At 37.7% G+C, this 26093-nt stretch overlaps 1 protein-coding gene across 4 annotated transcripts in view; it reads left to right on the top strand.

The window, feature by feature from the left end:
• The window catches only part of LOC150085748 (uncharacterized), a 639529-nt gene that overhangs the window by 64064 nt on the left and 549372 nt on the right, over positions 1-26093 (top strand). For 2 of the 4 annotated variants that reach the window (XM_090374216.1, XM_090374214.1), the window contains exons 2-3: positions 2494-2615; positions 14706-15024. In XM_090374216.1, coding sequence (XP_090230342.1) covers positions 14731-15024 — 294 coding nt within the window. In that variant the 5' untranslated portion in view covers positions 2494-2615; positions 14706-14730. Of the gene's footprint in view, positions 1-2493; positions 2616-14705; positions 15025-26093 lie in introns of those variants that run through there. The other 2 variants (XM_090374215.1, XM_090374217.1) reach the window with 2 other exon arrangements.

The raw sequence follows: 26093 nt of genomic DNA, 5'->3' as shown, positions 1-26093 counted from the left end.
CAGGTATGCCATATTTCTCCACAACATCTTTTTTCTTAAGACCCTGGTCAATATCATAACAATCTTTCCTTTATCATTAATACTTAAACATTTTCTCTTCAACATTGTTTCCACAATTGTAAAAATTACTCTACTGCAGCTCTTGCTGTTACATACACCGCAAACTTCGCTGCTTTGGCCATAATTATAGTGAATTGTTAGTACCGCCTACTCAGTGACGTTCGCTTGCCAATTCAACAGTATCACGTGACCTTTCCTATCAATCACTTTGAAGAAATATACGACTGTGAATTTCTTTTATTCTGCTTTCATTCATATATACATGAAAGAAAATTTATGATTAATGTATGCTGTATGTTACTTTTCAGAAAAAAAAAAAAAATACAAGAGCATATAGCCTATGTGATTGATGACGAACGAAATTAAAAAAAATCATGAAAACCATCTACTGGGAGTCCAGTTAGATAAGAATGGACATATCGTATAATGATTGACAGGAAGGTCACTTGGTACAATTGAGGTGAGAAGCGAATGTCACTCAGTAGGCGTTAATAAAAACCGACTATGGTAGCATTCTATGTATTGCCGCCGCAGCATTCTAAAGGTTTACCGCAGTGAATTTCATTTTCCCCTGAGCCAACATCAATTTACAAATCTACCCTATTTATTGTAAAGTTTACGACCACTTTTAAGAAAACCCATTTGGTTTAATAACTGTAACAAAAATGAAACAAAGACCCTCCTACGGGCGCAATGGCCACATGTGTTCAATAAAAGGATGATTATTTAATTTCAGATGCTAATGCGCAATTTCGGAAGGAAAGAGCGGCTGTTTATCAGTAAATGCTTGAAAATCTTCAAAAATGCTTTTACTAATTTTTTTAAAACTTCGTTATAGAGAAACTAACACTTTGCTATATGGAGTTAATTTTACATGTAATTTCGTTTCAAGGCGCAATGTTTTGCGAAAAAATTCGTAATATAGAGAAATTCGTTAAATAGAAGTTTGTAATAGAGAAGTTCCACTGTATATGATATCAAAATTATTTTTTGCATCCAGTTCCTTTATAACCACATCATAATATCCAGTCAAATTTGTCAGACAAGACTTTCTCTTAACAAATCCATGCTGTGTCTGAATTATTGCTTCTGTCTCTTGTCTAGATGATCCTGCAATGCATCTTTAACCAGTTATTCCATATTTTACATGGAACAGAAGTTAAACTAACTGGTCTGTAATTACTCGTGTCACCTTTCGATCCCCCTTTGTGAATTGGGGATACATTTGCACATCTCCAGTCTGTGGGGACCTCCCCAAGTGGGAGAGGAAGTGTGGAACAGTAGGAAGAGATATATTTCCCAATAATGGGAGTTTTCTGGAACGAATAGGGGACTCATTGTCTGTCTCTGACCACTACTTCTGTGAGACAGTCTGCATATGATGAGGTAGATGATGTGTGACCCACTATTGACTGCTAACAAGAATTTTTAGGGAAGGTCATGCAGCAGAAGTGATCACCTTGTGTGACTACAAAAGTGATCACTTTGTGTTTCTTTTACTCTACTCTATTCTACTCTTGTTTTGTGAAGTAGAGTTAAAGAATTGCCTGATTTTCTGTATATCTTTGGTTTCATCTGATTTGCTACTCTGCTATTTTGTCATAAAGCAGTTGGGATTTTTTTATTTTTTGATAACAAGACTGCTGTTACATTAGCATTAGCATTAGTAGAGGCATTTGATGCAAGAAAGCAAGCTTATGCAGCATCAGCCAAAAAAAAAAAAAAAAAAAACCACTTCCACTTCACCCCTCTGTTCGTTCAAAATACCTGTCCAGCTGAGCCTTAAACTTATTTAGGCTATCAACCTCCACCACAAGGGATGGAAGTCTGTTCCACCAACCAACCACCCGCTGGCTAAAGGCAAATTTCCGCACGTCTATCCTACATCTGTCTTTTCTCAATTTGAATTTATGCCCTCTCAGGTGATTTTTCTGAGCTAGAGGAAGAATCCCATCAGCATTGAGCATGCTTAAACCATTCAAGGCTTTATACACCTCTATCAGATCACCTCGCTGGTGCCTAGTCTCCAGACACTGTAATTTGCAAAACTTAAGCCTTTCTTCGTAAGAGCACCCCTTTGTTCCATTCACTAATCTTGTTGCCCTTCTCTGTACTCGTTCCAGCAGCTCTACCTCCTTCTTGAAATGAGGCCTCCAGACCTGTATACAGTACTCTAGGTGTGGCCTGACCATTGCCTTATACAATGGAATAATCACCTCCTTATCCCTGCTGGAAAAATTCCTGTATATAATTTGTTACGATATAATTTGTTCATATTATCCAATATATGTACAATCAGAAATAAGAACTGATTGCTGATTTGCTTCCTCCTAGCAGTCTGACTGGTGCCTATTCATATTTAACAATTCATTCATATTTTCTTTCCCATTGACATTCTAAGGCTAAAAGTATTTTTATATTATATATTCACAGGTTAACCTAGCCTAGTGTATCATTGGGTACGATATGAAGTACTGGCTGACATTCGTAGTGAGCAGACATTTTCAAGTGCAGGGAGAGCATAGTGATTAGAGTGGATTAGATTAGGATTAGAGGTTAGATAATTGCTTTTAAATAATTTATTATATATATTGTAAAGTTTATTTTTATATATATATATTTTTTTCTTTCTGTAATAGTTTGTAAATATAATTTTTGTAATGTAAATTTCATAATGATTGTAACAATATTCACCCTGAATACTTTGTCACAGGGTATCATGACTCGTGGAAATAGCCGATGGTGATTTTCAGGTGAGTCATGATTTCATCCTTTACAGAACCTGTGGCATATATTCCAAGGTCGACCAAGTGGTTAATCGTATCTCACCTGGTGATTCTTTTCTTTGTCACTTTTGTATGGGGTGTACCAATTTAAAATTAAAATTTGGTGCACTGCTAGATGAAGTTGAGTAACTGAAAAAAATGGGTGCTTGCTCTCGAGAAAAATGCAACTGGGAGCTCTTCAGGGACTCAAGACTCTTGTAACCTACCAAGTGATGCACTCCCGAATCGGGCTGCAGAACAGAAAAACCAAGTGCAAACTGCTCTGGTTTAGAAGGAACTTAACTCTATTAGGAGATTCCATTGTCAAGGAAACAGAAAATATATTTTTGTAATAGGGATAGGTGGATTAGAACCAGGGTTTGTCTGCTGGGAGAAACAATTAATGATGTCACCAACAGATTGTCAGGTTTTAAGGGGGATAAAGAGAATAGTATTATTCATGTGGGGTCTAATGGTGTTAAGCACACACGATCTGACGATTTGTTAGACAAATATAGGATCATGCTGAAGAAATGCCTCAAGTTAGTTCAGAATGTCTGTGTGCAATTCTGCATAGGCATGAGAGGAACGATTATATGTTGAAAGCTTTGTGGATTGAGTTAACTCAATCCACAAAGACTTACTTGAAGGACTCTGCAAGACTTACAGACTTACTTGAAGGACTCTGCAAGGCTTTTGGGGAGAAATTTTTATCAGCTTGGCCTGCATTCATAGGTAGAAGGAATCTGTTTTGTCGAGATGGAATACGTTTAAACAAAGGTGGTTCAAGGGTTTTAGCCAATATCATTGAGGATATCTTAAAGGTTCAGGGAAACTGCTAGTTTGGGTAGACAAAGTAATATAGATACGAGTTTATCTGATAATATTGGTCATGGTAATGCTTGCACATACCCCAAGAGTTCTTGTTTGTTACTGCAACAGATCATATTGGAAAGATGTTTTGAGCGCAGAAACATTCCAAATGAACGGGTGACCAATGGCACGGAAGCAAGCTTAAATAACTTCAAGGGTTGTGTCAGGATAATTAACTATACAAGAACACTAAGTCTGAATTGTTTATACAATTATGTCAGAAGTATCATCAATAAAATAAGTGAATTCGAACTGCTTGTTAGGACAAGTAACACTGACATAATAGGGCTTATGGAAACTTGGTGCCACCAGGAAATAGGGGATGATGAGTTTGAGTATGGTATGTACAATGTATTTAGGAAGGATAAGGCAGATTTTGATCTTCTTATCAAAAGCAGCCTGAGCATGACGAAAGCTTTCTCAGATTCAGACGTTTTGCATGCTGGTGTAGAATCTGTATAGTGTGAGATAGTTGGGAGCAAAGGTATAATGAGGGTGGATGGAATCTACAGGCTAGGTGATTGTGAAGATTATGATGAGAGCCTCTACATGTAAATAGAATGGGCAAGTAAATGTGACTTTTCTCACATCTGGTGAGTATGGGCTTGGCACACCCAGGGTCCTGAGCCGAATATCATCATTCTTTTCTTTCTTGGTGATTCTCTTCTACTCTCTCTCTCTCTCTCTCTCTCTCTCTCTCTCTCTCTCTCTCTCTCTCTCTCTCTCTCTCTCTCTCTCAGAGTAACTCAGAAATTTTTTTTTTTTGTTGTACCATATAGCTAATAATAATAATAATGTCATATGGGTGATTTTAATTTGTCTCTAATTGATTGGATTGAATGGGAAGGAAACTCGAACTGGGGAACAAATTTTTTAAATCAATTGGATTTTTGTTATTTGTATCAACATGTCAGGGAAAGTACTAGGAAAAAGAATATACTAGACCTGATCATCACTCATGAACCAGATGACATAATAGGGCTGACAGTACAAGAACCAGTAGCGGGAAGTGATCATGGAGTTCTACAGTGGATGATGCAGAGAGGTAGCAGTAGTTAAAGGCAAACAAATTGGTTATAATTTCAGGAAAGGAAATTACAGTGGTTTAAGGTGCTACATGGCCTCTATTAACTGGGTAGATATCTCACAGAGAGCGAAAGAGATTGAATTATGGTATACCTTTTAAGTCATTAATCACAGAAACCTTGAATGCATTAACCATTAAAAAAATACCATTAAATACCATACTTGAACCATTAAAAAAATACTCCATGAGGAGGATTCCAAGTTGGATGAATAATGAAGTTGCCAGATTACTCGAACAGAAAAATACTGCATGGAAAATTACTGATCATAAAAAGTACTGAAGCCTATAACAATACAGATTGATCTTTAATAGTGCCACAGAAAATTTAAGCAGGCAAAGGCAGTATGAGAAATCACTAGCAAAGAGATCAAAGAGTGGGGATAAGGAATTCTTCACTTATATAAATACAAAGAAAGAAGAGGACAAATCAGATCGGATCCTTATACAGTGGATGTGGGTAGTATTGGATAGTATTGGAGAAAAACCCTTTACGTCAATGAGAAATTATGGGAGTGAAGTTAAAAAAAAATGTAATTAATGATATTGAAATTTCACATGATTATTTAAGGAAAAAACTCTCTAGCCTACAAGCGAGTAAGGCTCCTGGGGTTGATTGCACATACCATATAATTTTAAGGGTGGCAGCAAGTGAGTGCATCGAACCATTGAGGCTAATTATGAGAGCATAACTGAACTCTGGAGAGATTCCGTTGGATTGGAAAAGTGCCAATGTATCACCAATACATAAAAGTAGTTCTAAGAGTGCAGTGGGAAATTACCGGCTGGTCAGTCTAACTTCAGTTGTAGGGAAAATCATGGGGGCAGTGATCAAGGGTGGAATTCAGGATCATTTAGATAGAAATGGAATTCTGACAGATAAGCAACAGGGTTTTGTAAAGGGAAAATCATGTTGAACAAATCTGGTTAGCTATTTTGACAGGGTCAAAATGTTTGATGCTTGTGAGGCTGGAGTTAGGGAATAATTTCGAAATTGTTTATTTAGATTTCAGCAAAGCAGTTGACTCAGTCCTACATGAGCGGTTACTTTATAAGCTGGAACAGGTTGGAATCACAGGGAAAATCCTTAGATGGATAGCAGGATGGCTTCAGAAAAGGAGGCAGAGGGTTGGGTTGTGATAAATGATTATTCCTCAGATTGGATTAATGTGAGAAGTGCGGTTCCCCAAGCATCAGTATTGGGATCACTACTGTTTTTTATTTTCTCTAATGACTTCGATGAAGGGATAGATGGCATGATGTCTAAATTTGCAGATGATGTAAAGACTGGTAGAGTAGTTAATGATCACTGCCAAGCAGCGCTTGTTCAGAGTGACCTAGATAAACTTCAGGAATGGTCAGAAAAGTGTCAGCTATGCTTTAATTCAGCAAAGTGCAAGGTTTTACACCTGGGGAACAGTAACCCCAAAATAACTTATACACTTGGTGGAGTTGAACTAAAGTCAGTAGTGGAAGAAAGGGACTTGGGAGTTACAATACAGTCAGACATGAAGTTCTCCGAGCATTGTAGACAGGTTACAAGGAAGGCCCATGGTGTAACTGATTTATCGAACCTTTGCTGGTCGGAGATAAGGACGTCATAATCCCACTATATAAGGCTATTGTTAGACCACACTTGGAATACTGTGTTCAAGTGTGCAGTCTGCACCTAAAAAAAAAAAAAAAAAAAAAAAAACACACATCTAGCTTCTTGAAAGGGACTAAAGATGGGTAACTCGGCTGGTGAGAACAGCAAAAGGGCATTCACATGAAGAAAGACTTTGAATATGTGAATTGCACAGCTTGGAAACTTGGCACCTTAGGGGGTACTTGATTTGAGGTGTTTAAAGCTCTGAGAGGCAAAAGTGAAATGAATGAGGATGAACTTTTCATGTTTATAAATGATTCTAATCATTTATAAACATGAAAGAGTAGTTAATGATCACTGCCAAGCAGCGCTTGTTCAGAGTGACCTAGATAAACTTCAGGAATGGTCAGAAAAGTGTCAGCTATGCTTTAATTCAGCAAAGTGCAAGGTTTTACACCTGGGGAACAGTAACCCCAAAATAACTTATACACTTGGTGGAGTTGAACTAAAGTCAGTAGTGGAAGAAAGGGACTTGGGAGTTACAATACAGTCAGACATGAAGTTCTCCGAGCATTGTAGACAGGTTACAAGGAAGGCCCATGGTGTAACTGATTTATCGAACCTTTGCTGGTCGGAGATAAGGACGTCATAATCCCACTATATAAGGCTATTGTTAGACCACACTTGGAATACTGTGTTCAAGTGTGCAGTCTGCACCTAAAAAAAAAAAAAAAAAAAAAACACACATCTAGCTTCTTGAAAGGGACTAAAGATGGGTAACTCGGCTGGTGAGAACAGCAAAAGGGCATTCACATGAAGAAAGACTTTGAATATGTGAATTGCACAGCTTGGAAACTTGGCACCTTAGGGGGTACTTGATTTGAGGTGTTTAAAGCTCTGAGAGGCAAAAGTGAAATGAATGAGGATGAACTTTTCATGTTTATAAATGATTCTAATTGGATTGCAGAAAAGTTTTTTTTTTTTTTTTTTTGGCAGTTTGGAGAAATTGAAAGGTCAGCTGGATAGTTACCTATGGGAGGAAAGAAATGCATAGGTTGTCTTTTTCTTTTATTATTTATTTTATTTAATTTTATTATTATTTTACTTTTTTTTTTGCTGGTGCAGCATAAGCCTTAGGCTGTATGGCCATTACTAATATAGTTGTTTTTGTGAAGAATACTAAAATTATAGTACTAACTTATAGCATTTACTAGCATACATTCTCAAATATCTTTCAGTGAAGTCAAATTTTCAAAAATATTTTATTACCAAATTAAAGGTATGATTACTACATATTTTCAGTATAGACTTTACTTAATGGTTGTTTGAGTTTGCTCTGTCTCTAATATTCGTGAATCAAATGGATTGCAGGATGACATGGAGATTGGTTTTAGAGGTCAAAAATAAAGTTCCGGTTTAATGTTCAGTGATTAATAAAACGCATGACACCCAGAAAGGATTTTAAAGATTAAATTAAATGACCACTTGGCATTCAACCGGAATCTTATTTTTGACCTTTATAACTTATCTCCATGGAATTCTGCAATCTACTTTGATAACAAATATCAAAGACAAGGCCATCAGACTGCCACCAAGTAAAGTCTTCATTGAAAATATCTAGCCGCCATATATTTAATTTAGTAATAAAATATTTTATTAAATTTTGATTTGACTATCATTTACAGGCATACCTCGAATAACGAATAGGATGCGTTCCACGAAATTACTTCGTTAAGCGAAACTTCGTTTTCAGAGGTAAAAATACTATGGCCAGAATAGGGATACGTTCCTACGTAAAGAAAATGAAAAGCTTTTTTTCGAACAAAGAAAGGTTTTATTAAATAAACAGTCAACTTACATACAAAGTGAAATCACATTTTAAAACATGAGTCTAAAGTTTATTATTTATGCTCTTTTTCTCTTTCATTTAACAATTGCCTATACGGAGTTATTGCATTTAACACTGATCGCTTAACAATAACACTTCTTCCTAAATCAGGATCATTTTCACTAAAAAAATTTAAAACGTTTTTAATGTCATTTAAGCACCTTTTTAAATCTTTGGTTGTTAACACTTTTTCGGCAGGAACTTCTTTAACTTCGTCTTCATTATCTTTGTCTTTGTTGCTAACAAGGTTTTTTAAATCTTCCACTGAAAAACCATCATCTTCTGCATTCAATAAATTTCTAACATCCTCTTCATCGACATTTTCGAAACCTATTGATTGAGCCATCTGGATAACTTCATTTCTAATTTCTTGGATGTTATTTTCTTCTTCTAGTACAACTTCTGGCCATATTTTGCACCAAACTCCATTTAAGCATTTCTTAGTGACTTCTTTCCAAGAACTGTCAGTGTTTTCAATTGCGTTTTTAATGGTGTAGTTTTTCCAAAAAGTTGTAACTGTCATTTCCTCTTTATCCTCTAGTTCAGTTAAACTGTTTAATGTTCGACGCAGATAAATAAGCTTTAAATGATGCTATTACTCCCTGATCCAATGGTTGAATCAGGGAAGTTGTGTTTGCTGGAAGAAACACAACTTTGACAGGAATGCATGGGTCCAACGTGTTAAGATCAGTAGGATGTCCCGGAGCATTGTCTAACAACAAAAGAACTTTTTCTTCAAAGTTGTTTTTTTTGACAATACCGTTTTACTTCAGGACAAAAGTGGTTAACAAACCAATCGGTAAATAACTCCTTGGTAACCCACGCTTTTCTGTTTGCTTTCCATATTACAGATAAATTCATTTTTATGTTACCTTTTAACGCCCTCGGATTTTCTGAATGGTAAACTAATAACAATTTTAATTTATAATCGTCAGAGGCATTTGATCCAAAGAGTAACGTTAAACGGTCTTTGGCTGCTTTGAACCCAGCAGCTGATTTTTCTTCAATAGAAATGAAGCTTTTTGTTGGTAGCCGTTTCCAGAACAAACCTCTTTCGTCAACATTGAACACCAAATTTGGAAAATTTTGACATTCAATTATTTCCTTTAGTTTTTCTGGAAACTTATTTGCAGCTTCTCCTGTTAATTTTACACTATGAATCCTGGCCCGTTTTTTAAATTTCTCGAACCAACCACGAGAAGCCCCAAAGGTTTCCGTAATTTCTTCAGTTTGTTTAGATTTTAGGTGATTAAACTGGAATATTTTTTTTATGTTAAATGGGGCTTGAAATTGCTGACTTCGTTATATCGAAGCTTCGTTATCAGAGGTAACGTTAACTGAGGTATGCCTGTATATCATTCCCCCCCCCCTTTTTTTTTTGTTTCCCGAAAACCTCATGTTGAGTGATGAGCAGGGGATATGACTCCATCAAGACATTTAGTAATTGGAAAATCACTGCTGAGGTTGAGGTTTCTGGAATTGTTGGCAGACTACTGTTGGATGTTGTACCATGACATTCCAGACAAAGTGTAAGAAAGGAAATCATCCACACAACATTTTTAAATTGAAAGTATATATATTTTTTCAATAGTGTACTGTATTATTTTAACTATGTGTATAAAGTATATTGGATTTAAACTGTAAAAATGTAATTATATCTTGTCTTGTGTATTTTGTAATAAAATCATCTTAATTAACTTGTATTGATAATATTGGCAGTCATATTATGTTATGTTAAAACTACATATGTTATTAAAAAATGAAGAACACATTTGAAATAATCTTGCAAAACTGGTTTAGGAAAAGTGTTTACCTTTTTTGCAATTGAAATGCAAATGCTATGTGCATTCGTGTTTCAGTTCAGGAGATGAGATCAATGACCATATAAATTAAGATTTACCTTGGAAACATTGTTTATTATTATTTATGGATTCTCTTCTTTATTTTTGACAGGTATTTTATAGTTGAATTTTGTACATCATAATTAATAAAACTGCATATAGTTTTTCTATGCTTTTTTGTTATCACCAGATAAATGTTTCCACATTGTTAAAATATGAACATTTGTGATGCTAGTGTGGCATTTATGTACTCTCCTTTTTTGTTTAAATTATAAAAAATTAACATTTACTTTTTTTTTTTCTGAATTGAAAATGTTTATCTATTAATTACGATTTGCTAAATCCAATTAAAAAGTATTGAACAAAAATGAATGAGAGAAACCAATAATAATAACAAAGGATTTTATCTTATATTTTAGAATTTTCTAGGTCAGTGATTCTTCATATTGAAACCCAGATGCTTGCATGACATTTGGCAGATGCAACATGAATGCTGCTTATTTATTTTTTTTTTTGTGTTGGTTGGTTTAGATTTTATTGGCGCATTAGCAACTTAGGCTATAATGTGCCAAGACCAGTTGTGTGTTAGTTGTTTGCATTGTGTCAAAATAAATGCTCTACAGCAAGATTAGACACCTGTCTCTGGCATCTCAGAGTTGCCTAGAAGAAAGGTAGATACATTGATTCACATGGTGTTTGTTAACTGCTAAACAAAAATTTAATGATGTCCCATAAAATTTATGGTACAGGCGGGCCTCGTTTAACGGGATTAATTCGTCCCGCGAGCGCATCGCGCAAAATGGAAACGCGTTAATCGAATATAATAACCAATAGGAAAAATTATAATTGGTCCTTGACCTGGAATGTCCATAAAGAATTTTAAAAATACCTTTTAAATAACTTTTTAACTGTATATAATGTAAAAGATAATGAAAATAATTATGGAATTAAATGTTTATTGCATAAAACAGCAGTTCTTAAACTGTGCGCCGCGGAATATTTTAAATTTTCGAGGGAAACACAGCAATACTCGACATCTGTCGGACACCACGCGAACTACTAGCTCGAGGTAGTTCACAGTTTCAGCATTTCTTATTAAGTTGTTTGGACCTAACTACTAAACGAAACTGTTAGGTATTTCTTTTGGTCCGAGTGTGCCTTGAAAAAATTACTGAGACATTAAAGGCACCGTGAACTGAGAAACTTTGGCAACCTCTGACATAAAATACACAATGAAGAAATTACTGTTGCGGAAATATTTGAACAGTGTTGACTTTCTCTTTTCATCAATCAATTTCCGATAGCCGACAACAATCTTCTCTGGGCCCTGACGAAATAAATATCGCAGAGAACATCAAACCTTTTGTTTGAGGTTCTATGCGATACGAAAGATTTCATCTAATTCTTTTACCGTTATCTCCTTCGCGGTAACATTTTCATCTGGCTCATTTAAAAATTTGTATTTTTAAATGCAAGTCTGCATTGACTTTATTATCAAGGAGACAAACACGTCTTCTTCCGATGGTTGATGGAACACACTGAGGCGGGCAGCTGGCAGACGTTTGTTTATTGACCGTACGACTCGCGGTAAGCTTAACGTGGGATTCAAATCTTTTTCAACTATCGCATAAAAAAAAAAAAAAATCGCGTTAACTGGAAATTTGCATCGTGTAAAGTGAAAAGTGGTATCATTTTTCAAATAGCGTTAACTGAATATCGCGTTAATCGAACTCGCGTTATGCGAGGCCTAGCTGTATATCGAAATGAAAACAAAAAATACTGTATGACCAGCAGAGAAGGTTGGTTTGCAATGCACAAGAGGATTTTATTTTATTTACAGATAAAAAAAAAAAAAAAAACAGAAAAATTAAAAAAAAAGCGTCATCCATCAGATTTCATATTATTAGCAATGGAAGGTTAAAAGCATATTTTGACTGTATTGCAGTTATTTTGGAATAAAAATGTTGTGCTGCAGTAATCCATTTATCCCCAGTTTAACTCAGAAATGGGTAATCCTTATCAAAAAAAGCAAGACAAAGTTACGTATTAAATTCTGTATTAGATTTCCATCTTCAGGTTGGGGGAAATAATTTTTAATTTGGTCACAGTAGGCTGGCGAGTCACTATACTGAGTTTTCCATAAACAGAAATCTGAATTTTTTTTGGCCAAGGCTCAACTTTTGTTTGAATTAGACAGATGGTCAGTATATACAAATGAAGCCCCAAGTTGTACTGTATACTATTAAGAAAATATTTTGAAATGTGGATGATGCTGCTGTGGATATACGAAAAACTGTCTAGTTAAATAAAGCAAAAAATGATAGCAGGAACAGTTAAAGGTGATGAAAAACCCTGAAGTGTAATATTATAAGTTAATTTAGCGGCGCCTCCGTAGCCAGGAGCGGCAGTGCATAGCGCACACACTTCTTGATTAGACCAGGGTTCGAGTCCGTGACCACCAAATACGGAGGATGTGGAAAGGTCAGGGAATGACCACCGCATATCCCCGGAGCAATATGGCCTTAGTTGCTAATGCTCCTAAAAACCAAAACAACAAGTTAATTTATATTAGCACTATAGAAATTTAGGTTGGCAACGACTGAGTATGAGAAATTGCTGGCTAATACAGCAAAGGAAATTCCTGCTGCTATAGGTAAAACAAGGAGTTTTACCTATTTATAGTGGCAGGAATTTACACCAATTTGTGGCAGAAATTTACACATTCTCCTAAGGGTCATCGAAGGAAATAGATGCAGTGGAAGTTCGAGCTGCAGATAAAATTGAGTTCCTTTTGTTAGTATTTGTATTTATTAAATGTATTAATAATAATACCTTCAGTAAATATAAAGAAACATCATTTACCGAATAAGCATACCTGTCAATACATGAAAAAAATTGTTTTTTTAAGTCGGCTGTAATTTAATAGACAGGTGGATACAGCAATATTAGTAGTATCACATATTTTTATGTGCCTGATTTGAACTAACAGAGTAGAGAAGGATGGAAAATGTATCTTCTACTGCAGAAAAAATCAGTACTACCGGGGATCCTCGTTATCCAAGGATAATTCGTTCCAGAAAATTCCACTTAAAACAAAGGCCAATTTTCGTAAAGTTTATTATTTAAATAAAACTAAATGCAACTAGATATAATATTTTAAGAGTTTAAGATTCTATATCTATATAATATTGGTGTAGATACACTACAGACAACTCTTAAAGAAAAACTGATAGTAGTGTGAAAAGCATCATTTCATCTGTATCTCATATTGTGCCTATCCTTCACAATGAGTTGCCCATGTATTGTACGTATTCTTGGTGGGTGCCACCACCCAGACCGCACCGTTTCAAAGCTAGTTGGCTTTTCATCGGTGGGTGGGCAGGTACCCTGGTATTGCAAGTGAAGCGTTACTCATGCAAGGTAGTGCAATACATGGCAACTCATTGCGAAGGATGAGTAGATATGGTGTATCTACACCGATATTATATAGTAATGTTTATTATGTACTTGTACATAGTAAAAAATGGATGAACTGAAAAATGAGAAAATTATTTAATTAGACATATTTTATTATAATATGCTATGCAATGTAAGGTTAAGTAAAGTTTATTGAAGTTGCACTATTTTTCAGTTGTACAAATAAAGAATGAATCCAGAGTTCGTGTTTTTTTTTTTTTTTTTTTGTATTTTTTCAGATAAAATTGTCATAGCATTTAGTTATGTCTTTGACTTTGCACTTACGTTCTCATACAAAAAAAAATATAGAAAAAAAAAAAGTGCTTGGTCAATTTTCTCAAGGGAAAAAGCTTTAATTAATTTTCAAATCCTCGTAACTGTGGGGACTCAGATACTGAGGATTCCCTGTGTATCATAACACTCCTTGTATGCTAAAAAAATTATTGAAGCAATGAGGAGCATATGACTACAGTAACACTTTGACTTACTTATATTGAAAACCTCAGTTATAAAGAGGAGATCTTTGTTACAGTTTTTATCATGCTAAGAAAAAAAAATAAGTTCAATTGTTTTTTAGGTTCCTTAGTTTTTGTAGGTCCTAGACACAGTGTGTACTTGCAAAACATAAGTTTGCTTGATGGCTACTGACTAGGCTTTTAATAATATGGCAAACTTCTGTACCAGCTGTATTCATTATTTTTTTTTTGTTAAATTGCATAATGTATGTATATGTGTGATTTTTTTTTTTTTTTTTTTTAAGTAAAACAGGTAAGTGTTTCATACTAAAGATGCCTGAACAGCTGTGAACTTCACGTTGGCTTTTTGCTTCCTGGTGTATCCAATGATCAATGTTGGCCAGTGGTAGAGTGTTTTGCTTTATTGTCATCACACTGGAACGGATATGTAATTGTTATGGGTATCTCTTAGCATTTCCTGGGATACCATTCAGTACAGGGTGTATTTTTGTCAATTTTTCCAAGCTTGCCTGATAAATGGTTTGTTGCTTATATTATAAATTAACCCCACTTTTCATTTACTTTTTTAATACCATCTACTGCATGTTTTAATTGCTATGTTTCTCGATATATTCATATGTAATATTGCCCTTTGAATCAAGAATAATTTATGAATGATATAAAATTTATTTCAGGAGATGTGTTTACCAACAACTAAAGATGAATGGTGCAGCTATTTCTAGTAGCAGTGGATATCAAGAATCTGATTTTGCTTTACGGAATGCATTGCCAGCACAAGATGCTGAACACACAGTTTTAGTGAATAGTTCTGTTCATTCAGCAGTTATTTCTGATACATTGGAAGAAAACACGATTTCAGTAACTTTGCAAGTTAATGAATCGAGCCCTCAGTCTGTTGATGACTCATCTTGTCTTTCAACTAGAGAAATTCATAAAAACAGCTGGTTAAAAAGAATTCCTCTTGTAGATAGGCGTCCTACAAGATTTGCCAAGGTTAGTGTCCTGTGATGGTTGCAGAATTAATGTTAAATAAAATAACAGCACTCTACAGACTTAAATGCAGAAATTTATTTTCTTAAAGTTAATGCTTAATTTACTAAATTATTTATTATTGATTCAATAAAAAATATAATTATTTTCATGCCTAATAAACCAAGCACTATATAGTATAACTTGACTGCTTTGGAAAAAAAACTCTGGGCTTACGTAAAAGGAATTGCTCAAGTAGGTATGTTATTATTTTTAGGGATGTTCACTGTTACAAAACATGGGCCGTTTTAGAGCTATAATAGATGAGCGCTTGAAGTGCAGCATTGGTGATGATTTCCAACGCACAGTTTTATAGGAAGCAGAGGGTAAAGGCACACAAACTAGAAGGGCACCTTGAACTACCTCGTCCTACACGCTGCGTAGGATGAGGTAATCTGACATAAAATGCCTACCAACACCTTCGGATGTGTTACAAGTGTGTACACCTTGGCGTTTGCATAGCCTGAGGAGACATTTTCCCCATGCATGGAGTGGTTGGCCTTAATCGATTTGTTTATTGTACTTTGGGGAAGGCTATGTTTGACCCAGAGGAGTTTATTTGTGAGGTGGAAAGGAGGCTTCCCTTGTACAAAATGTCATTAAAAGACTACTCCAGCAAAGAAATAAAGGGCAAAGTGTTGTATTGAAATTAGAAAATAAATGTTTCCGAACTGGGATGAACTATGTAATGATGAGAAGAATCAAAAAGCTCAGTTCTGAACCTTATATTTATTGTAAATATTACTTCTATTTTAGTATTGTTTCATTAGTTAACGAAATACAAGTTTGTATTGGTAGATTCTGGGTTATCTGTGTACGGAATCACAAATGTACAGTTTAGTTTTTTTTTTTTTTCTTTTTTTTTATGCAGTCCCCAAACATGAGAGATATTAGAACCTATAGTACTTAGTACCGTGCTTGGGTTGGAGGTTTAGCATTAGTAGAGGCATATGATGCAAGAAAGCAAGCTTATGCAGCATAAGCCAAAAAAAACCCCTTCAACTTCACCCCTCCGTTCGTTCGAAATACCTGTCCAGCTGAGCCTTAAATTTATTTAGGCTATCAACTTCCACAACAAGGGATGGAAGTCTGTTCCACCAACCAACTACCCGCTGGCTAAAGGCAAATTTCCGAACATCTATCCTACATCTGTCTTTCCTCAATTTGAATTTATGCCCTCTCAGGTGATTATTCTGAGTAAGAGGCAGTATCCCATCAGCATTGAGCATGCTCAAACCATTCAAGGCTTTGTACACCTCTATCAGATCACCTCGCCGGTGCCTAGACTCCAGACACTGTAATTTGCAAAACCTAAGCCTTTCTTCATAAGAGCAACCCTTTGTTCCGTTCACTAACCTTGTTGGCCTTCTTTGTACTCGTTCCAGCAGCTCTACATCCTTCTTGAAATGAGGCCTCCAGACCTGTATACAGTACTCAAGGTGCGGCCTGACCATTGCCTTATACAAGGAAATAATCCCTCCCCTATCCCTGCTAGAAAAATTCCTGTATGTCATTGATAAGACACCATGAGCTACTCTTGCAGCCCATCTGCACTGCTCAGAGAACTTCATATCTGCCTGCACAATTACCCCCAGGTCCTTCTCATTCTCTACCACTGTCAGTGTAGTACCACAGAGTTGATATGTTGCTCTGGGGTTGCTGTTTCCCATATGTAGTACATTACATTTGTCAATATTCAACTTCATTTGCCACCTCTCAGCCCATCTACTCAACCTTTCCAGATCCTGTTGCAGCAGCATGGCGTCAGTAGCATCCTTAACAAACCTGCCAACCTTTGTATTGTCTGCAAACTTGGACATTAAGCTTGATATACCATCATCAATATTATTTATAAATACAGAAAACAACAATGGACCCAACACTGAACCCTGAGGGACTCCAATAATAACATTAGTCCACGATGAGCAGTGTCCATTAATTACCACTCTGTCTTCTGCCACTCAACCATCCCTTTATCCATAGCAACAATTTGCCACCAGTGCCACACTGCTCCAATTTGTGCAGCAGTCTTCCATGTGCAACAGTATCAAAAGCCTTTCTAAGATCCAAATATATAATATCAAAGTTATTCCCTGCATCCAATTCTTTTGTGACTACATCATAGTATCCAATCAAATTGGTCAGGCAAGACTTCCCCTTAACAAAACCATGCTGTGTCTGAGCTATAACTGAATTCTTGTCAAGATGATCCTGCAGTGCTTCTTTAACCAGTGCTTCCATTAATTTTCCTGGAACAGAAGTTAAACTCACAGGTCTATAATTAATTGTGTTACCCTTTGATCCTCCTTTGTGAATTGGGGTTACATTTGCACATCTCCAGTCTGTGGGTACCTCCCCTGAGTCCAAGGAAGCTCTCATAATTATGGCTAATGGATTGCTTACTTCCTTTGCTGCTTCTTTAATATAACTGGATAGATCCCATCCACCCCAGGTGCCTTTCTTGTATTTATCTTCAACAATTTCTCCTCCACTTTACTCTCAATTATTACAAGATCATCTAGCTCACTGCCAGTGTTTACTTCATCTATGGCATTCCCCTTCCTGAATAACTCCTGATGTGTGAATGTAATGCAAAATTTTGATTTAGTTTGTTAGCTACCTGAGCAGGATCATGAACAGTTATCAAGTGGACCAATCTGATTCATCACCTTCCTTCTAGAGTTTACATAAGTAAATAACTCCTTGCTGTTTTTCTTTGCATCCCTTGCCAAAGATTTCTTGTAATCTGCCTTCACCTGCCTAACCACCTTTGTAACTTGGTTACAGATCAATTTATATCTATCATAGGCTTCTGTGTCACATGTTAATTTTTATGTATCCCATGCATTTTTCTTCTCTGCCATATGTCTCATTAGTTCATCTGACATCCTTCATCTGACATCTCATTAGTTCATCTGACATCCTTCATCTGACATCTCATTAGTTCATCTGAGGTTGAGAAGACGAAAGAAGATATTTGGTGACATTGGACTTGACCTTCTGTAGACTGTAATTCTCAGGAAATACGTATGAAAGAAGGTTGTTCTAGAAAACGGCAGTTGAATGAATAAACGAGGAAGATGAAAAGTTGGTTGTGTGAATTTAAAGTTGGACAGTAAATGGATGTTGGCTGGTAGCGGCATGTGTTTGGACTGTTTTGAAAGAGAGAGCGGGAATTATAGAAGTCAGTTCAGAAGAACAGTGCCCATAGATATATCTGTAGAAGAGGCATGCAGCAGAAACAGTATGTCTATGAGAGAGTGAGTGGAGAGACTCTGTCAGAGATGAATCATTAATTAACCTAACTGCTGTCTTCTGAATGGAATCAAGAAGGCTGACAGAGGTTTTGGGGGCACCACCCCAGATGTGGGAACAATATTCCATTGCAGGGTGGATTTGCAATTTATACAGAGTGAGCAGCTGTTTGGAAGAAAAGTAACGGCGAGAGTGAAAGAGAAAACCAAGTGTTTTAGATGCAGAGGAAGCAATATTTCTAACGTGCTTGTGCCAAGAGAGATAAGAAGTTAGGGTAATCTCCAAAAGAGATATATCATTTTGCCTAGAAATCGGAGTGTCACTAAAGATAAGCATAGGAGCAGAAGAATCCTTTTTGCGAAATATAAGAGAAGTCTGAGTTTTAGGAGGGTTAAAATCAACTAAGTTGTCTTTGCCCCACTGGAGAATTACCTGAAGATCGGCATTTAAGGAATTGGTAGCAGATATTTTAGAAGTTGAACCTGATTGAGCAGGGCAAGGTTTTTTAAAATGGAAAGTGGAATGCAATGTGCTATCATCGGCAAAACTGGATAGGATTTCCAGTCAATGGAAGAAGGTCATTAATATACAAGAAGAAAAGAGTGGGGGAAAGAACTGAACCTTGGTGGGGACACCGGCATTAGTGGAGAAGTTAGAAGACAGAGAGACATTTACCATCACTCACGTAGGGTTGATGGTAGATCAGAGAGAAAACTGGATAACCAATTACAAAAAACAGTTGGCAAACCATAAGATGGAAGCTGGTTTAGACCTTTATGTCAAACACGATCGAAAGCCTTTGAGATGGCAAGAGCAACTACTTGTGTTTCACTGAACCTTTCCATTGAATTAGTCCATAAATGGGTAACATAAGCCAGAATATCACCAGTGGATCAACATTAACGGAATCCATACTGGCAGTCGTTGATCAGATGGAAGGTTTCTAGGTAGTTTAAGAGTTGATGGTTAATTGATTTCTCCCTTACTTTAGAAAGAGTAGAAGTAATTGCAATGGGACGATAATAGGATGGGAGGGATTTGTTACCCTTTTTATGAATTGGCTGGATATGAGCAAATTTCCAAGCAGAAGGAAAAACACCTTTTGGAATTAGAAATGAAAAAAGGCGGCAAAGAATAGGAGTAAGGTCAGGAGCACAGGTTTTGAGAACAAGGGGAGAAATACCATTTGGACCTGGAGCTTTCTTAGCATCAAGATTCGTCAAAATCCTTCTGACATCCTTTTGACGGAAGACCACAGCAATCATTGAATGGAGTGTGTTGGGAATGGTGGGAGGAGTTTTACCAAGATCATTAATACATGAGTTGGAAGAAAAATGGGATGGTAGCAGGTCAGCTTTATTCTTGGCTGAAGTGACAACAGAACAATCTGGTTTCGACAGAGGTGGGGGCAGAGATTTTTATTTTTGTGTTTTTGTATGGGCGGCTCCTAGAACAGAAGTGCATCTCCGCCTCGTTGCTCTGTTCAGTTTTTACAGACTCTGTCAAGGTAAGGCCGGTGTGTGTCTTGTAAAAATAAATAAATTTTTTTTTTTTTTTTCATCCAAACCAAATCCACACAGAAATATCCCAGGTTGGATGAAGATAGATGAAAAGGAAGGAGAGAGAGAGAGAGAGAGAGAGAGAGAGAGAGAGAGAGAGAGAGAGAGAGAGAGAGAGAGAGAGAGAAAAAAAAATTTTTTTTTTCATCCCGCACGGGAGAAAGTGATAGGAAAGAAAAACTATGTTTGTGAGCTTATGTGCATGTTCTGTAGCGTGATGTTGTGTTTTGGCCTTTTGGCTATCTGGAAGCAGTGATCACCTGGACGACCTTCCTCCAGGTACTCGTCCCTAGCAGAAGGAGAGCAAGGCCTCCCCTACTATCTGCACGCCCTCCTCACTGGGGAAAGAGTTCCCAGGGAAGAAAGAAAAACTTGTATAAGATGAAGAGAGGGAGGGAGTAAAGAGGAGGAGGACTGTTCTGGCCCAGGGAAGACCCAATCCAGGATGGATAGCTAGAACAACTACGCAATCAAAAAAAAAAAAAAAAAAAAACAATTAAATAAAATAAATAATAAATAAATAAAATAAACGTATAGTGTGAGAGAGGAGCTTTCCTGGTCTGGGGAGCCCCAGCCCAGGTCAGAACGCGAAAAAAAAAAAAAAAATTAAATCTCACAACCTGATCAAAAAAAGGAATAAGTGTGGGCCAGGATGTCAGCAAGTAGAATGATGGGAAAATAAAGAAAGAAAAGAAAGAGGGAGGTTTTTTTTTTTTTTTTTTTTAAATAATTATCCCACACGGGGTGGATAGGAAAAGGCTATCAGGAGAGTGCTAGGGCTACTAGTGCTAGCAGATTATGAGAAAAAGAGAGAGAGAAAAAAATAAAAAAATAAAAAATAATAAAAATAAATAACTAGTTATTGAATTGCAGAAGCTTCTAGGATGATCCTCCTGAAGCTTCTAGGATGATCGCTTGAATACCTCTGCTGCAAAGTGCTGTAGTGCACCTAAGTTCCTTTTGGAATGGACCAGGAGTTCTACTTGGTCAGGAGAAAATCCCAAAATTGCTGCCTGGAGTTGTTGTCTATGGTCCTTGTAGATAGTACATTCAAAGAGTAGATGTTCCCAACTCTCTCGACAGACTCACAGAAACAGAGATCGGCATTTAGTAAACCTAGTTGGTGGAGTTTCTGGTTGAGTGATCCATGTCCAGTGACCAGAAAGGAGGTTTCCATGCTGATTGAGAACCACTTGTTGACCGCTTTGCTGGTTGCGAATGTGACATCCCGTATAAATGTTCTCGTAACAACACCTTTTGTGGTCGTGTCCCATCTTGTCTGCCAGAAATTGATTAACTCGTTATAGCAACGATCTCGTTCCTGTTTTGTATCACTGTCCAGGTTGAGTTCAATATCCAGTATTTCAGGGGGATGTTTCCAGATATTACTTGCAATGATGCAGTTGACACAGTTCTACAAGCGCGATGGGTAGCAAGAATAATGCTTCTCTGGATGGAGTTAAGCTTCTGTTTGATTTTGCAATTGGTCGCTCGGTGAAACCACGCTCCTGCAGCATAGGTAGCGATAGGTAAGAAAACAGCTTTATAGTATAACTGTAGGTACGCTTAGAGAGACCCCATTCGCTTCTGGAGATTCTGATAATTGAGGCAGAGAATTTTCTGATTTTGGCATATAAATGTTGCAAGTGTGGTAAGAAGGATAGCCGGTGATCAATAACGACCCCAAGAACTGTGGTTTCTGTCACCAGGGGAGCCGTATTCTGTCTATCTTGACCTGAGGGGGCTGCCAAAGATCCAGTTTAGTTTTAAAAATCATCATATTTGTCTTGTGAGGATTGATGTGCAATTTTTTAGTCTTAGCCCAGTTGGTAAGGTTAGTTAGTACTAGGTTAGCAGTATCTTCCAGAGCAAGTCTTGAGTGTCCGGAGACCACAATGGTAAGGTCATCAGCAAATGCAATGACCTTGGTGCATTCAAATGATCTGCTCAGCCAATCTTGTAAAATTACATTCCAGATCAGGGGTCCTAGGACAGATCCTTGGGGGCAGCCACTAAAGACTGGTTTGGTGACATGCCGATGCTTTGTTTTCACCTTTCATGCTTTGTTTTCAACTACTTTCAGAAAAGTAGTTTCTAGTTAGCTAGTAGAGTTGTGAGGAGCAGTTGGCTGATCGGAGACGCTCCAGTGCACTCTCCCACCAAACTTTGTCAAATGCACCCTCAAAGTAAACACAAACAGCAAGCTCATACTTTGACTTAGATGTTTCTAGATGAAGAACCAGGTTGAAGAGGGCATCTTCGCAGGAGCGGCCAGGCGTGAAACCGTATTGTGCTGGGGAAATAAGATCTTGTGATTGGAATAAGTTGACAATCCGCAGGGCCATGAGGCGTTCCAGGATTTTGCCTAGGTTGGCCAAAAGAGCAATTGGCCTAAGGGATCTTGGCTCCATTGGTGGCTTGTTTGGTTTAGGTATAAGGCGGAGTAGTGCTTCCTTCCAGTATTTCGGAAATTTTGACTCCAGGAGGCATTTGTTAAACAGGAGTAGCAGTAGGCTGGGTTTTAATTTATAAAATCTTTGTATAAACATATACTCAATCAAGTCGGGGCCCGGACATTTTTTTGGATTAATTTTCATCATAGCTGTTTCAAGTTCTTGTGAGGTAAAAGGGTTAGTACTGTTGGATGCTATATAGTTAGCATTGTTTCTTCTGATTGTCATATGTTCTGGCATATCTGCTGATACATCATCTGGGGGAAAAGCTTATCTAGTATCTCGTTGACTGAGTCTTCCCAGTTGGTGGTTTCCCTCATAGCAGTGGTAACTGATCCATAGATTTCTGGGACAAAGGTTTTGTCCCTTGTGATTTTGTACAGGAGGCCCCATGGGTTAGTATTGCCTGAGTCCCTGACAAATCCAGTCCAGGTTTCTCTTTTGCGAGCAGCAATAGCCTTGGTGTATTCATTCTTCTTTGTCAAGTAGGCAGTGTGAAGACGTTCGACATCAGGGGGAGGCCAGTCTATATGGCGTTGGTATTTCCTCCTGGCACTGTGGGTGTCTTTCCTGAGTTTGTTTAGTTCAGCTGTCCACCAGGCACAGGGTCTTAGCACGATAGTCTTTTTCGTAGCAGACTTGTATGCTGCTTTTGATAAAGAATTCTGAATCTTATGTCCTAGGTCAACTGCTGAGATGTGCTCCAGGCCCTGGATGTTTGAATCAGGGAAGTCATTTTGGATGGTGTCGTCAAAAGCGGTCCAGTGAACTGTTTTCGTGGAGAACCTAACAAAGTCTGGGGTCCGGTTCATGAATGTTGAATTTTTCAAGTTTAGACAGAGGTTGAATAGGATCACCCTATGGTCACTGAGTGTCCAGTCTGGAATGACAGTCCATTCGCTGATTGCTGTCCTGAGATCCTTGGTCGAGACTGTAATGCCAATGTTGGACTGACCTGATGGGCTGCAGAAGGTTGTTAGCTGGCTGGGCTGATTGTGGACAGTAAGATTCCTAGACAGGATCAAGTCTTCCAGGAGAAGTCCTCGAGGGTCAGAAGCCGGGGAGTGCCAGAGTGGGGATTTTGCATTAACATCTGACGTGATGACAATAGCTTTAGAGCCAAGAAGGTCCAATGCGTGCTCAATATAGTGGAGTGACTCTTCAATATCCATAGATGGTGGGCAGTATAGAGATATTAGATAGAATGAGTGTGAGTAGAATGTTATCTGAATACAGGTTGCAAATTTTGTGCATAATCCATGGATCGCCAGTACATCAAGGTTTCTATTAAGCACCACAATACAGGATTTTGGGTCCTTTGTAGCAGAGTGGATGACTTTTGCATGTATGGAGTATCCCACAATCTTATCACCATTGGACATCGGAATTCTGGAGGCATAGGGCTCTTGGATGGAGATTATATCTATTGCGTGTTCTTCTGCTGCTCTTCTAATTTCGTCAGCAACTGCCCGAGACTGGTGACCATTTATTTGCATTATTCTAAGTTTTGTAAAGGGATTCTTGTTTCTAGAGTTTACTGAGGCTGAATATATGGTGGGAGCAGAGATGGGCAAAAGTTGTGGCCAATAGCTTTGGCAAGAGGCCAGAATTCTCGGCTACCATTAGGGTAAGAAGCAAGTTTTCTACTCTTAGCCTATTCAAACTCTAGTTTGGACTGATTAATAACTGCTTTTCAATTGTTGCAGGTGTAGGCAGAAAATGAAACTGAAGAATTTGAAACAAGCCAATTACGATATGCAACATTCTTCTCTTTTCCATATTTATTGGAAAACGAAGGTTTACATAAAGGACGAGATTTCAAAGTGGAGTGTGGGATAAAGGATTCTATTCCTGCAAGAATAATTTCACTGACACGATCTGAGCAAACATTGACATCAGAAGTTTTGAAATAGTAATCCGCCCAAGGAAAAAAAGAAAAGAAATCTCGCAGGTCATCCCATTTTGCATTCTTGTAATGCTAAACAACACGAGGTTGGGAATAGCCATGAGATAAAGGCTCCATTGGAGAAGAGACAATCACCAAGTTGTGATCTGAAGTGCCTAAAGGACCTCTCACTTCAACCCTGTACTTAGAAGGGTTGTTTTTGAGAAAAAGATCAAGCATGTTGGCTGTATGATTAGAATTGTCCGGTATTCTTGTAGGTAAATGAACAATCTGTGCAATGTCATTAGTAATTGCAAAAGACTCAGTATCTCGACCAGCTGAGTCGGTGTAACTAGAAAACAGAAGCCAGCTGGAGTTGTGAACATTAAAATCACCAAGGAAAATTACCTCACTGTTAGGAAAGTTGGACTGGAGAAAGTCAAGTTGCAAAGAGAGGAAGCCAAAAAGCTCCAAGTGATTAGTGGAGTTGGGAGAACGGTAGAGACAACAGATGAATTTGACACAATGAGGTAGAGATATTTTAAGCCAGAGAAGATCGATGAGAGGAGATTCCAAATTGCCAAGTCTCTGACAGGAAATATCAGAATGGACATATTCACAAGTACCACCTTTGAGGTGAAAGGAATCATACAGCGAATAATTTGGGCATCTGAGTTGAGAAGTAGTTGAATCAACCGATAACTGAGATTTTGTCAGAAAAAGTACATGGGGTTTGGCAGACTGCAAGTGGAAATGGACTTTGTTGAGATTAGAATTGAGATGACGTATATTTGTGAAATGAATTAGAAAGTGTTTGGGATGTTTATATATTTTCGCAGATAAGCTTGCTCTATTAGTTTGACAGTTCGTGGTGTATTCAATATTAAGAAAAAGTGGGTGGGACATGCTGTATGAAGTAATGAAATTTTTGGATATAGCTTACACATGGTAAGAATATACCCATATCCTTGACATAACGTGGCTTCAACAATGCTCTCTGCATAATACACACTACTCGGACTCCCTCCAGTCACTATCTGGCAGAGTAGAGGTAGCAAGATTATACACTAGCTGATTGAGAAGCCTACTAGAGAGTTACCAATAGGTTCGGTCTGGTGTACTAACTAGTGGCTGGCCTGCGAACACTGTTTTAGAGATTTACCCTCGAAAGGTAAGGAATATTGGATCTCGCCACGATATTCATTCATCATAATCTCAAAAGTCATCAATCATACTGCATGATGGAAGAGATAGGGAAAGGTTGACCGGAACTTAGCTCTAGAGACTAAACATGGGTTCCACCACTTCAAGCTTACAATAAGCAAAGTGGTGTTATTGCACCAGTCGATGAGAGTCATCTACTACCTAGTACTGCCTGGTAACATAGAGGGGCGGCATTCCTCCATGTGGTGTGGGCACAACACCTCGTCCCCTGCTTACGTTGGTTCACACCAGAGTGGTCACCCACCATGTACTTTTGCATGGAGGTTATACCCAGGATTACTAACAGTCTCACCATCGTGAAGGTGCAAGCAGAGGATTTGGCTGTTACAGACCGACCGTTCGGACTTTGCCGAAATTGGGTCCACTTGACTTGAGTGTCACCCGAATATCGGTTCCATCAGTGTTTTATACTCCCAGGTAGCAAGTACAGCTTGTCTGGCATATCTGAGAGAACGTCTGTGACAACCTCAAGGACCAGTTTAGTTTAGTTTAAAATGATCTGACATTTGGAGCGCTACGTGCAGTTTACTGTTTTGAAGGCGATCACGACACCAGCTTACACTCGCGCTTCAAGCGCTCATCTAGTATAGTCCTTAGGGTAACTAAGAATAAGAATAGGCGTGTGTATACTTGCATATACACCAATGCTAGAAGTAT

Source organism: Mastigoproctus giganteus, chromosome 5 (assembly GCF_048544385.1).
Source record: "Mastigoproctus giganteus isolate SK-2022 chromosome 5, ASM4854438v1, whole genome shotgun sequence".
NCBI classification, from domain to species: domain Eukaryota; kingdom Metazoa; phylum Arthropoda; class Arachnida; order Uropygi; family Thelyphonidae; genus Mastigoproctus; species Mastigoproctus giganteus.
Note: the sequence above shows the minus strand (reverse complement) of the source record. Positions and strands in the feature narration are given on the sequence as shown.